The 14,907-nt window shown below is 31.3% G+C and overlaps 2 protein-coding genes across 2 annotated transcripts; one reads left to right on the plus strand and one right to left on the minus strand.

Moving 5' to 3' along the window:
- The first annotated feature begins 4,917 nt into the window (after window positions 1–4,917).
- LOC138937486 (leucine-rich repeat protein SHOC-2) lies at window positions 4,918–7,599 on the plus strand. Its single transcript, XM_070303813.1, has one exon. It carries the CDS (start codon window positions 5,247–5,249, stop codon window positions 7,104–7,106), a length of 1,860 nt encoding a protein of 619 aa, XP_070159914.1. The 5' UTR covers window positions 4,918–5,246; the 3' UTR covers window positions 7,107–7,599.
- A 5,301-nt stretch (window positions 7,600–12,900) lies between these two features.
- LOC138937840 (uncharacterized) lies at window positions 12,901–14,604 on the minus strand. Its single transcript, XM_070304489.1, has 6 exons — window positions 14,422–14,604; window positions 13,902–14,058; window positions 13,658–13,826; window positions 13,443–13,570; window positions 13,085–13,284; window positions 12,901–13,002 (listed from the first exon to the last, which is right to left on the minus strand). The coding sequence occupies exons 1-6, from the start codon at window positions 14,602–14,604 to the stop codon at window positions 12,901–12,903; spliced, it is 939 nt and encodes a 312-aa protein (XP_070160590.1).
- Window positions 14,605–14,907: the final 303 nt, after the last annotated feature.

Genomic DNA, 14,907 nt, shown 5'->3' on the forward strand with positions numbered 1-14,907 from the left:
ATTTTTCTTCTGAAATACAGCCAATTATTAATTTTTTCCCCAAACTTTAGGGACCTCTAGCTCGGAGGAGGGTTCATTTGCGGACCCATGTGCATAGGAAAAAAAGTCTTATTTTGACCTTTAGAATATACTCCTAAAGTTTAGTGCATCATTTCAGATACACCCTGTATATATATATATATATATATATATATATATATATATATATATATAACATATAATTAAGACTGCAATATTTATTCATTTTCATCTATCTGCCCATTCCATGTCCTCTCTATTTTTTTAGCAAAACTGCTTTGTGTCCTCCATTGAGGATTTTCAAATCTGACAACTCTACGTGTGGCACGTGTGGTTAATCAAGCAGAACACACAGAAACAAAGAGAAAAAAAAAGATTGTCGAGTAACGATCTGTAATGCTTTATACGAATTTCCATTAAATCTTTTTTATTACTAAAACACCCCATTACCTTACATTATGATCAAATTTTGTGCGCTTCAATCTTATCATATTGGAAGTCATAATAATAATAAATAATTGGACTTTATCGTTAAACAACGATAAATAAAATCAAAATCGAAAGGAAAAGAAATGGAAAAATAAATCAGAATAGTTTCTCTTCCCCTCTTATCTCAAGAGATCACATTCGGTGGAGCTGATACATCTTTACGAATATTCCCTTCGTGCAATTCTACCCGCGTTGATCAGTCGTTATTGATGTTGATGATGCATCGACCTGACGAAAGTTACGTCAGCAAGTGAAATCATACGTACCGCCCCTTCACTGTAGCAAGTTTTATTTGAACATCGGAAACCCTCGCCTTCGTCTACATCGCAATCAAACAAGGATATAGACTCGAGGATCTTTATGATTTCTGATAAATTCCATTTGAAGTGTTTCCGAGTATAATCTACTTGGTGACATATGTTTTGTTCAGCACAGGAAGTTCTTTAATCATTGTGGGGAGAGAGGGGGAGAGGGAGAGACTTTCCTCCAATGAAGTTTACATTCTCCGTGACGTAAGTAGTCTATCTATTTAATATCGAACATTTTTTATTTCTCTCTTGGAAGGAATTTCTACGAATTCTTGACATATGTATTATTGTTTTACTGTAATCAACGACACCTATTATTATGATTCTTTCCTTTGGCAATTCTTGGTATTTTTAATTATATTATTAATTATATTAATATATAAATATTAATATATGTATAAATAATAATAATAAGCAAGTTAAATCCATTGTAATTATTCATCTGATAACTTTTCAAGTAGAGAAACATCAGAATAAAAAATTGATCTTTTGGAAAAATAGTTAAAAAATGTTAATAAATCTAATATATTTCGAGATTCATGAATTTGACGCACGCAAAGCACTTTCAGCATTTTAAAATATAAAATTAATAATTAATTTACGAGTTGTAGAAAAGATTTGCCCTATAGAATTAAAATTTTTATTTTCATGAATTTTTGTGAACAATTATTATAACATTTTTGTGATACAGTCGCTATAGATAATTTAATTTGATATAAAATTATTTACGATTTTGACACTAAATTACATTCTATAGAGCAAATCTTTACTTTGATTTCAACATCAATTATTCAATCAAACACAGAAACGCTAAAAAATGTTTGTAACATGTCGCATTGAGCGAACAAAGATTAAAGAGATTTAATCTATCTATTTTATCTATTTTATCTATCTATCTATCTATCTATCTATCTATTTTATCTATCTATCTATTTTATCTATTTTATCTATCTATCTATTTATTTTATCTATTTTATCTATCTAATTTAACAATAAGCTATTTTGCAATATTAAAATAACAATGATAAGAAATAATCGTAAAAATTTAAATGAATATAAAATTTATAATTTAATAAAGAAATTAGATGTTTTAAATTAAATTATAATATAATTTATAATGACTATGTAAGTATCGCCGAAAGAAAAGCGCCAAAGATGTCGGTCTACTTCATATCTTCGATAGCTCAAGGAAATATGAAAGTAAATTATAAGTGGCGTGCATCCACAGAATACGTATATATGCACATCAGTAATAAGTTAAACTTTTCCACTAACATAATCGGCGTTATAAAGTTCGTAGAGATACGTAAACTAAAATATGTACGTAAATTATTCCTAAGCAGGAGAAAGAAGCCGCAAGGGGTATCATCCGCTACGTAGATGAAGTTGTTGTTGCACATTGTGACGTATCAATCAAGTAGAAAAGATGAATCACATATAATGGGGCCATTCGCTTGCAGTAAGTAACACGTCACGGAAACTATAATACAGTACAAGTATAAACCGGTTCATACTGCGCACGAATTTATCACTTCATTGCATAATCTGCGATGTCTAAAAAGTATTATAATTTCAGATTTTTTTCTTAATATTTTAATTTATTTAATCAAACAAACGCTGAAGAAATGTTCTTAACATGTCACATAATGTGAAGAAAGATTAGAGAGTAAAGAGAAACACCCCTTGCTTCACGCAAGAGGAGAGTGTGAAAAGTTCTTTTTTCGCTGTGTTTTGTCGCATATGTTATAATAATCACGCGATATTATCATCAACAATAAAAAGGGTGATGCTCTGACAGAAGATGCATCTATAGTACGCTGATTAAGATCCATATCTTGCTTCTTGATGTCACTCACCGAAAGGGAAGCAAGTTCTTGATTAACATTGTATTGAAAGCAACAAAGCACATCAGTCTGATCTAGCACCAGGCACGGACATGAATGTTTATTTTTTTTCTTTTATTATATATACATCATCATTTAGCGCTGGATGTATCGTTACGACTTAGTATTGATAACGCTACTTATAATGATGATGTTAACTGATAGTAAATGATAATGGCACGTTATTGAAGAAATATATATATGAAGTATAAATATATTAACTTTGACAAATATGGAGGAAATATTTAAAAAAATTAACATTAAAAAAATAAATATTATAATCAGAAATTAGATAACATTACAAGGATTGATAACATCACTTATGCGTGCGCGTGTGTGTGTGTGGGATTAAGTTTAAAAAACTTTTCCAAAAATAATCTATTTTTATATATTATCGTATGTGTCTAACAATTATTTTGTGCATATTGTGATTATTTTTTTACATACATTCTTATATATGCCTTATATAAAAGAGGATATGTTTTTATTTCCACGCTATTAGTATACTCTACCAGGGAGAAACGCGAAATCGGATATACGTCTATTAAATGCCCAGGGAGAAAAGATCGGATATACGTTTATTAGATGTCGGAGCTCGAAGCCATCTAGTCTAAAACAATATCTAAAAATATATTAATTAGATGCCATGTAATTTTGTGTCATTGAATTTTTTAGACACTATTAAAACTTAATATTCATACAATAGCAGTGTATTGTTTATGAAACACTCTTTGGGCTGCAAATCACTTCTCGACATCTAATAAACCTCTAAATGTTAATACTATGTACGTAACATCATAATAAAAACAGAAAAAAATTTTCTTGTTGGAAAAATAATCTCATAAAACGTATTTGTGATCATACAACTAGTATTCACTTCATATCGTCAAGATCAAATTTTTGTCAATGTATCATATAAGTCTGGAGATTGACGATGTTTATGGCTATATATGATGAAAAGATAGCATATATCGTATGTCTGTTCTGTTTTGCCACCTGCTGAGCGTATAATTGTGTATAATAACTAGTGATTGACTGCCGCGGATTTATAGTTCATTCGCTTACCGCTATACGGTGTACTATTTATTCTATATACTCGTATTCAAGTTTTTGTCATGAAGTGTATGTAAAAGGCGACTTACTAATAACAACTATTTACATCACTTTAATTTCTAATACGTGAAATATGAAAAAATACATGAAAATTCAGATATTGAACTGATTTTTATAAAATCGGACAGATAATGCCCGATCGGACATAAAGTGTCCGAATAAATGAAAGTCATTTATTATTGTCTGCTTAAGATAAAATTAGGAGTTAATTTTCCGTATAAATAAAATCTTCAATTTCATAAATTAAATTATTTAAATTTATCTATATATATTACACATTAATATATTATTATATATTAACACTGTAATTGGTCTTATTTTTGATGTCAAAAAAACGTCTGAAAATAAGATGTTTATATTAAACGTCTAACGAGGCCATTATAATGTCTATCTACATGCGAAAGTCGACCTATCTTAGACGTGTCAAATAGATATCGACTATACATCCATACATCTATTCGACTTCACGTTTCTCTCTGGGGACCGATGCATAATGATTCCTGCGCATATAAGACGCGGCAATGCTTGCCATGCGGTAAAAGGCGATAGGTAGCTGATCAACTTACAATTTTTCCATAAGAGCGAAAAATTGATTGGCTATTACGTCATCTTTTGCCGCGCGACGAGCGTTGCCGCTCTCTATGAGCTATACGAAAATAGATAGCTAACTCTTGTATTTCATTTTGGAATAATGTTTTAAGCGCCATCTGGACGAATATATGTACACTCGACGCATTAATGTCTTGTCGCTTGAAGATAGCCGCTTTTCAGTCCAACAATAGCTAGGAATATATCCGATATGCGTGTTTCGTCTCTATCTAAATATTAATACATTATGACTGTTGGCGATTCAAAAAATGGCACGTGACTCATTTAATATTAAATGTCATCACATTTTTCTATTGCTTTGAGATAACATTGGACACATTCAGCAGACTCAATAGTTGAGCATTGTCTTGTTAACACTCGACGTTGATTTGTTGGTTGTAAAAGTAAGAACCAATCACGTTCGATTGCTGCTATCCAATTGTTGAGTCCGCTGAATGCGCCCGTTATCTTTTTCGAATCACCAACAGTCATAATGCATGAATATTTAGAGACGAACACGCGCATCGGATGTACCTCGATACGTGTGCAAATTCAGGTTGGAAGTTGGAAGATATTTTTGACCTCAAGCGTACATCGATAATGTCACTAATCATAGTCGAGCGTTAATTTTATGCGGACGCGCGTACGATACGATGTCGCAGTAAAGGGCACGGTCACGCAAATTTTCGGTATGGGATTCTCGATGGTCGGCGAACGAGCGTACATCATATATGCTTAGAGTGCGTACATGCGTGCAGTTGTGCGAACCTCGCCTTTCTCTCGTGCGTGCTCGTACACGTCGTCTTGACGCGGGGCGGGGAACGTAAGGGAGGGCGGGCACTAGGTTATGAAAAAGTCGTGCAAATACTGGACGGGCGTGGGTAACATATCGACGGTGTGTCTGTCGAACGCGAAGCGCGATCGCGCGACGAGTCTCGGGGACGACAGTCTACCGAGCTTTTACATGAAGGAGCAGGATATACCCGAGTACCTGGAGGGCTGCGGGCTGACCACCTGCACGGCCGGTGGCGATATGCCCGAGGACATGGAGGTGCTACGCGACAATAAGGAGCACACGAGTAATAAGGAGAAGAAGCTGTCAACCACTTCCATTAGCGGCGGTGGCGGTCAAGCCGACACCAAGAAGACCGTCATGGTCAAGCATCCGGAATCGAATAAACCGAAACCTACGACAAAGAAAAGTAAACCGATCCAGGCAGAATTGGATGTGTCCAAGGAGTTTGTTCGTTGCCGGGACGAATGTGTGAAGCGGTTGGATCTCAGCAAGGCCAGCATCACGAATCTGCCCAGTTCCGTGAGGGAGTTGACGCATCTGAGGGAGTTCTACATCTACGGCAACAAACTGGCAACTCTGCCACCTGAGATCGGTTGTCTGACAAATCTCGAGACTCTAGCGCTGAGCGAAAACTCTCTCACCAGCCTGCCCAACACTCTTGAGAATCTCAAATCGTTGCGGGTCCTGGATCTCAGGCACAACAAGCTGAACGAGATACCGGACGTGGTGTATAAACTCACGTCGCTTACCACGTTGTTCCTTCGCTTTAATCGAGTTAAATATGTCAGCGATAATATACGGTATCTGACAAATCTTACCATGTTGAGCTTGCGAGAGAACAAAATCAAGGAACTGCCCGCAGGTATAGGTGAACTTGTCAATCTCATTACGTTTGACGTTTCGCATAATCATCTGGAGCACCTGCCTGAGGAGATTGGCAAGTGTGTGCAGTTATCCACGTTAGATCTACAGCACAACGAGCTCCTGGACATACCGGACACGATCGGCAATCTAATATCGCTGACGAGATTGGGTCTTCGATACAATAGATTGTCGAGTATTCCAAAGTCATTGGCGAACTGCAAGATGATGGACGAATTCAGCGTGGAAGGCAATCAGGTGTCACAGCTGCCGGATGGTCTGCTGTCCAGCCTGTCGGATTTAACGACCATCACGTTATCCAGAAACAACTTTATAGCGTATCCATCAGGCGGACCGTCCCAATTCACAAATGTCTATTCTATCAATCTGGAACATAATCAGATCGACAAGATACCCTACGGTATCTTCTCGCGAGCCAAGAACCTCACGAAGCTAAATATGAAGGAGAATCAGCTGACCGCTTTACCGTTAGATATCGGCACATGGGTAAACATGGTCGAGCTGAACCTCGGTACGAATCAGTTAATGAAGATCCCGGACGATATACAATATCTGAAAAGTCTGGAGATACTGATACTCTCCAATAATTTACTGAAGCGTATTCCGGCCACTATAGCGAATCTGCGCAAGTTGCGGGTGCTGGATCTGGAGGAGAATCGGATCGACTCGTTGCCAAACGAGATCGGTTTCCTGCGCGAACTGCAGAAGTTGATCCTGCAGTCGAATCAAATCGTCCTGTTGCCGCGTGCGATCGGCCACTTGACAAATCTTACGTATCTTAGCGTGGGGGAAAACAATCTAAATTATCTACCGGAGGAGATTGGCACCTTGGAAAACCTGGAGTCACTCTACATCAACGACAACGCGAATCTGCACAATCTACCATTTGAGCTGGCGTTGTGCACGAATCTCAGTATTATGTCAATTGAGAATTGTCCATTGTCGCAGATACCGCCGGAGATAGTGGCCGGTGGACCGTCGCTAGTGATCCAGTTTCTTAAGATGCAGGGACCTTATCGGTCCATGTAATAGATTAATTAAAGTCGCGTGTTTTCACGCGCTACTGAGTCACGCGTTGATGTCGATTCTTAATCATGAAAGAGGAAGAAGCAATATGTCATGAAGAAATCATTTGAAGGAGGAAAAGACATATTTATAATATGGATATCTGTCTAATCAAATTCTCACTCTAATGATCTCACTTTAGGGAGAAACATGTAAACATTACTGAGATACACTGTATAAAACGAATTAGATTGCTTTGTTTTTTCAGTGTCAAAAGGATATTTCTTTTCAAGTGTAAAAAACAGATTAAGTGTAATGTAAAATTGGTGCTGAATAGAATATTTTTTTTTGCAAATATAGGGGAGAGAAATATATATATAGAATAATCTTTCTGTGCAATTCTAACAAGATACTTTAAATATCACGTAACTTTATTAATATAAATTCAAAAAGATGATATAAACTGTATATATCATTTCCTTAGTTTATTATGTTATACTTATGTGTTTTATGGAAAGATATAATTTGATGCTACATGTGTGATATGTATATTTCAATTAATAATTTCTAAAGAAATTATATATGCGCTATTCACAATATGTTTTTACAACACAATAAATTGTTTATTTTCTTTCTTGTTTATCTTCTTATGCATGAAATATGAGAATTGTAAATTATATTAATTTGTTAAGTTTGTGCTAAAAACATGATGCTGCATTTTTTTTTTTTTTTTTTTTTTATATATATATAAATTCAATCTTTGAAAAATATAAAACAACGATATAATTATTGTAAGAATTATTTAAATATATATTACAATTACTTTTTAAAGCTTAATAAAATCTAGCTCAATAAAGTCTGCATTTTACTGGTTGGCAAAAATCGTCAATTAAATGTAGCTTACAAATTTTTTAAAATTGTAATTATAACAATTATATATATACAATATATACAATATATATATATATATAAGAAAATTTGTGCAACAGCGTATCATAATGTGAAAGAATACAATATAAACGTCCTATCTACTACATAAGTACAAACAAGTGAGATCTTTAATTTAGAAATCATAAAAGAAGATGTATTAAGAATCAACATCAACAATGACATTGTTTGTTGTATTAAAAGGTTGAAACGTACTTCGTATATATTGTAAGCGAGAAAAAGAGATATTTTATTAAAATATTAAATTGAAAAATTGTGAATATACGTGCACACAAAACGAATGTCGGTACACATAAGTTTCCATACATTCTGATGTTATATGCGCGTATATTTTTTCGTCGATGTGTATGTTACCTTATAAGGTACAAAATACACTAAGATCTTTCTACGGAAAGCCACACTCTTCTGAAACATAAAAAATTATAGCTATATTTATCTAATTCAACAGTTCATACCGAAGGGCGAAAATGTTAGCAATTTTTATTTATGTCGCGTACTTTTTATGAATCGTATTTATAATGAATTTAACCAGAGAAATGCAGAATACACTCTAATACGCCTGTGAAAGTAAGAATTATATAAAAAAGGAGAAAAATAATCTTTATACATATGAAGCAACAGAATATATACAATATCGCATCAAAGTTTTTAGATTTACTTTTATTATATAATTTGCAATAATTAGCAACGATTATATATTTTATCGAGATTCACGATGATGGAGCAATTATAAGGTGAACTCCATGTGCAATTATTATGTGTAAAATAGCACAAAATTTTACATTATAATCAGCATCTTTGTTCAAATAAACATAGATGATTATATGAAAAGAGAAAATCACTCTGGTAGAATGTATATTTGAGACTGTACGTTACAGTTTAAGAAAATTTACAAAACAGCAAAGTGAACGAAGAGAAGTAATGACAATGAGGATATTTTGTAATCGTACAAAAGAAAGGAAACGATGGGCGGAGTTGTCTCTGTTTCGTTTACATAACGATATGTATCTCGTGCGACAATTAAAGCAATGAAGCCATCATATATTCGGCGTCAAAAATGCTTTCTAGGTTTGGCATTTTTGAAACAGATATATCATGTTTAGTTATTCATACCTAATAATTATGTTGATTCTGAAAAGAATTGACAGTATTATATTATCAAATAGGAAAAATTAAAAAAGTTTTGTTACATTCTGTTAATTTTATATTTTATCTTAATGAGTCAGACTGCTATCAAATTTGTGAAAAAATTGCCAATTCGTTTCAGAACCAATAGTCATTATGCATGAATGTCTGGACACAATGCGACTCGAAAATGTTTAAATTGAAAGTCAAGGCATTTCTGATGCTTTCTATACTGTTGGAGTGCTTTCATTAGATTAGAGAAGATTGCGCTGCCAAATGTAAACGTAAAAGAAGAAACGGAGAAGGCGACATATATTGAGCATTTTCTTGAGATTATATTTTGCTAAGTTCCACAAAATCGATATTGCTTGCTATATCTGATTTCTCTTTCATATCAACGTTGTTCTGCTCTCAACTCTGCACAAAGAAATAGTGCCAATGTATTTGTAAAATTACATGTATTATATATATAATATACATATATATGCGGGTTACATATATTATTATAATTATGAGATAAGTATTATTATATCTAGATATAAACAGGCTCGCATTTAATAATGTGCCTATAAATTTATAGGTTTTAACTTTTTTTTTTAGTATCTTTGTGTCTTATTAATTTTTTTATTCTTAATAGCCTTCTGCTTGTGTATATGTTATTAGACTGTATATCTCTATATATGTTAAATAGTGTAGTCATACATACATACACACATACATATGTATTAAGCTGTATCATATAATTTACGAACGCAATTAGCTGATTTGTTCTTATCATTTTCAACGTCTTGTGACTTACTTAAATATTGGTCTCTATGTTATTATTGCGCATTTAACATGATGTGTTACTGTTTAATTTAATTAAATTAATTCAATTAAGATATAACAAATATTGCAAAGGTTTAGATTTCGATGATCTCTGATTTTTCTGGATAGTAAGATGATAATTTAATGAAAACTATATAACTATATATATAAATTACTGCTTATTCTCATAATAAGACAATCTCATTTAACGTTAAATATGCGAGTATAATTGTATTCTATGTAGTAATTTTTGAATTCTATGTCATAATAATTATTTTCAAATACATGTTTAATTATAAATCCAGAATTGTCAGATTTTTCTAATACTTTTTTTTAATAGAAAGAATATGTTCTTCAAAGTGATCTGTGAAATTTTGGAACAGGTTATTACATATGTCACTTTGCACTGTTTGCAAATGCTAGATTGTTCAGTAATCGCACTGACATTAATTATTAATGCGTTCTAATAATTTTTTAATGTCTGTTATTGTAAAAGTCTATACTACAGTTGAGATTGTTAGTTCCGCGAAGAAAAGAAGCTTCTTTCATATCAGAATAATCTATTGTCTTATAAATGATAGATGTATCTTGTTAAAAAATTACAATTATTGTGGTTGTGGCGATAAAATCTTTATTCAAATGCTAAAATTGTTTCAATCATTTTAGCATTTTTTTTCTTTTCTATGTTCCTATCTTTCATTATGCAGCAATTGTAACTATGCATATATTTTCTTCCATGTTGTCTAATAATCAATTTTGCAATTATAAATGTCACCCCCTAATTTTTCTTCGATCTCTAATGTTACAAAGTGTTTGATAATGCTGTTGTAATTTATGGTTTAGTATAATTCTATTGTTACACATTAAACGTGTCTCACACAATTTATTAATTATGCTATTTATACATTCTCTTTGTATTATCTATTTTTTATTCTGCGCGAATTGTAAATCGCGTGGACAAAGACATTTGGACATTTTAAATTAGAAAATGGAACTTAGCAAATTCCCCGTTCAAATTATATAATATTTTTTTCTCCTTGTACTAAGGTTTAATGTGTAATATGTTGCGAATCTCGCTTCAATATGAGTATATGTATACTTTCTATGTATCTATATTTGTATCTACGTCAGTATGTATCTATGTTTTACAGAGATAGCAGAGTGTATACTCGTGTATACTCTCACCTTGCAAATATTATGTGAAATTTGTCTCTTTGGCTTCCTGTTTTAAAGTGGGTAAAAATCTTTGTCACTGAGGAATTTTCGTAATTGCACATAATATCGCGTAAAATAAATTAACTTACAAATTTTCTCCGTTAGATTGTACATATGATTATATTGATGATTTTAACGTTATTGGACTTTTAGTTAGAAATAATTGGTAAGCATTCTCGTTTTTGTATCGTTTGCATAGATTATTACTTTATAATCCGTCACGAATAAAAACACGTCGAGAAGAAGAATATATTGTAAAAATTAATTAGTGAAATTTAACAATGTACACAACGTACGTTGCAAAGGTTCTTGCTAATTAATGAGAGAGAAAATATCGAATATTTTAAATCTGAAAGTGAAAATTTCTTTCATTGTATTATATAGAATAAAGGTTGCAGCATAACGGTCGCCATGGGCTCCCACTTACAGAAACTATTAATAGTAAAATACGTTTTATCGACGTCGAAAAACGTCAGCGGTTTATCGGTATTAGAAAAGAGAGAGAGAGAGAGAGAGATTTATTTTAAAGAGGAATCATATATATAATTTACCTAGTGTTATATGTAAGGAATAATATGCATTATGTGCATTATATTTTGTAGAAGTCAGGATTTTAGTACTAGTATAAAGTTTTATACATCTATATATAACATTTCTTTTTTTAACTATATCCATGCGCTCGTATTTTATATGTTATTTAGAATGTCAAGGTTTTATATTAATATTTTTGCAATTTTATTTCAAATATTTTGATTATTAAATTTGTTTATTGTTTTGCAAAATAAAATGTTAAAAATTACACGATATTAATACATTAAAATTAAAGAAATCAAAATAAATAAGTTTAAAGAAAGGGAATACCCAGATTTTTTAAATTTTGGATTGCATTTTTAATTTAACGAAGATTTTTAAAATCTTGGTTTGCATTTATAATTTAACGAAGGATTAATGGTGAAGTCTGGAAAAATTAGTTGTGACAGAGATACGATTATATCCTACGAAGGTTACAATTTGAAAGAATTATTCTTATTAATTAGATAAATGTTACAGGATTATCTAAATGACATGACGTGGCGATCGTTTAACAAATTAGTCACTAGATATTGTAATGAAAGTCTTCATGTGCGGAAAAACCATGGAGCCATTCACATGTAAGTTGCTACAAAATTGGTGATATAATACAATCCGTTGTGATAAACTGTTAAACAGTTTAAAAAAAAGTAAAGCAAAATACACAAATCGGTAGACGGCACATAGTCCCCGTGGTTTGCAAGCGATAAATTTACGTAACACAATTGCAAACGCACAATACGCTATTCTGAGATAATTAAACACTTATCGAATAGTATATTGAGCAGCATACAAATATTGTGTTATGTGTAAAATAATTCCAAGAATGTAATATTAAATGTAATTCAATGTACATTACGTAATTATACGAGACGCTGTATAAATATTTCTAAATATATAAATATATTATGAAATATTTTCCCGAAATTAACGTTTCTTTGCTTTTTCTTGCACGATCTCCTTTTAACTTTTAGTAAAATATTTTAATTATTATTAAAATTTATTCTTATATAATGTAAAACATGATATTCAACGTAGTAGTTAAAAATAATATATTTTATATTGTTGCTTAATTAATGGATCTATATAATTCATAGTAAAAAACTTAATTATTTTTAATATTTGCATTTATGTGTGTGTGAAAAATATATAATTAATAATTATCAATTACATGTTGACGATGCTGTTCGAATTTGATAGAAATCTCACTGCGTTTCTTTGGAGTAAAATTTTCATGTTTCTTGCTGCATGTGAACTGTAATCATTATTAGAATGTCTTATTATTACAGGATACATAAAGTGATTAACAGAAAGGAGAAATAACTTTATATACATACTTCTGTAGATATCTTCGTCAGCGTTGTTTTCACAGTATGCACGATACTTCTCTCAAGAGATAATTGAGGATATATTTTAGGAGATACAATTGTTATTTTCTTAGTAGGCGTAAAATTCGATATGTTATTTCTCAGGCACGATTTATTTTTTACCAACAACTTTTCCTTTTGATTGCTACATGTTTTCTTGTTTATTGAATCTGCGAAACGATTGCAAAAATAATATTGATGATATTATAAAATAGTATAGTATTGATAAAATTAATATAGCAAGAAGAAATGTTGTATCAATTTATTATAATAGATTTAATATATTATGTTATATAATATCATCCCAAAATTATACTAAAATAATTACATATACTTTCGCGATTTGTATCATTCGTATGTCGTTTGATTTTATTTACACTATCAAAAATTATTTCGTCATATATTGGTATTGATATCGCCGCGAGTTTGGTTGAAGATTCTAAAGGACTTATCAGTCTAAAATCAAAAAAATTTTCGTAAAATTATTATATTTATTGTAGAATATTGATTGTAATGAAATATATAAAAATGTTATAAACGCACTTCAGTAATTCTGTAGTCTCATCGGCAATTAATTGTAACTTTCGTAAGTTCATCAAGATACTCTCCATTTCTTGTTTGACATTCTTCTCACGATTTAAGCTAAATATTTCCGCTCTGATCGTATCAATTTCGTTTATAAAATCAGTCAATTCCGAGCTCTTTTCGACATCTAATAGAATTATTTTTAATAAAAAAATTTAATCTCTTAAATTTTAATTATTAATGTTTAATGCATCAATTATACCGTCTTCATCATTGTTTCTTTGCTTTGCGCAATGATCAGTTTTTATAACGAAGGGATAATATTTGAAGATATCAGAGAAATTATGTTTGTAGGAGAATTGCCATATTTGTTCGCAATATGAATCTTCTACTGACCATACTTGATAATTTAATTTCTCCTAAATTAACAAAACACAATCTTTTGTTTGAGATATGCGATTTAACAATTCCGTTGTATATTATGGTTAGTATATAAATATTGCTGGTAAAATGTAATTTATATGTAGTAATATATATTTTGTACTCTTGGAAAATAATAAAATTTATTAAGAGAAGATATTTCAGCAAGAGATAATAAAGCTAAAGCAAGAGATCAATTATTGAAAAAAGCGATTTGCAAATTAAATTTTCACGATTAAATTCATGATATTAGGAGAGCACAAGAATTGAAACAAATTGAAACGAAGAAATTTTTCTCGCAAATTCCGTCAGTGAATACTATATATGAACAAAATTTCTCGGTCAATTTTATACATATATACCAGTTTTTGTTTTTCTTCTTTTAATACTTTTTCCTTTTCCACAAAACTATTTTGATACATACTTATTGTATCTTTTATAATCTTTAATTCTATGCTTTTATATTCATATGCGAAAAGAGATTTCGAAGTAGCATTTTTTAAAGTATCCTTGTTCGTGAAAGCAATATTCTCCGAATTAATCATTTTTGTTATATGTTATATCATAATATCAATACAAAATATTTGCACTTTGCAGACAAATTTTAATTAGCTTCTTATCAGTGTTCTGAATATTGAAAATTTGAAAAAATAGAATGTCATCATTGGGCGCGTTCAGAAAACACAACTGTTGAGCATCGTCTTATAAACACTCGATGTTGATTTGTTGGTTCTAGAAGTAAGAACCAATCACGTTCGATTACTACTCAACGGTTGTGTCTCCTGAACGCACCCATTGTTAGTATACTTTTTGTGAAATGTCATTGGATAAGATTTCCGACCAATGAG

This window comes from Polyergus mexicanus, unplaced genomic scaffold, assembly GCF_030449975.1.
Source record: "Polyergus mexicanus isolate NDT 795.1 unplaced genomic scaffold, iyPolMexi1.0 SCAF_11, whole genome shotgun sequence".
Classification (NCBI taxonomy): Eukaryota; Metazoa; Arthropoda; class Insecta; order Hymenoptera; family Formicidae; genus Polyergus; species Polyergus mexicanus.

Bases quoted from the DNA above. Each gene is read 5' to 3' on its own strand.
- LOC138937486 (XM_070303813.1), top strand. From the start codon at position 5,247: ATGAAAAAGTCGTGCAAATACTGGACGGGCGTGGGTAACATATCGACG.
- LOC138937840 (XM_070304489.1), bottom strand. From the start codon at position 14,604: ATGATTAATTCGGAGAATATTGCTTTCACGAACAAGGATACTTTAAAA. The intron at 14,059-14,421 runs GTATATATGTAT...TTGTTAATTTAG, and splicing joins AAGAAGAAAAACAAAAACTG to GAGAAATTAAATTATCAAGT. The intron at 13,003-13,084 runs GTATGTATATAA...TAATGATTACAG, and splicing joins TGACGAAGATATCTACAGAA to TTCACATGCAGCAAGAAACA.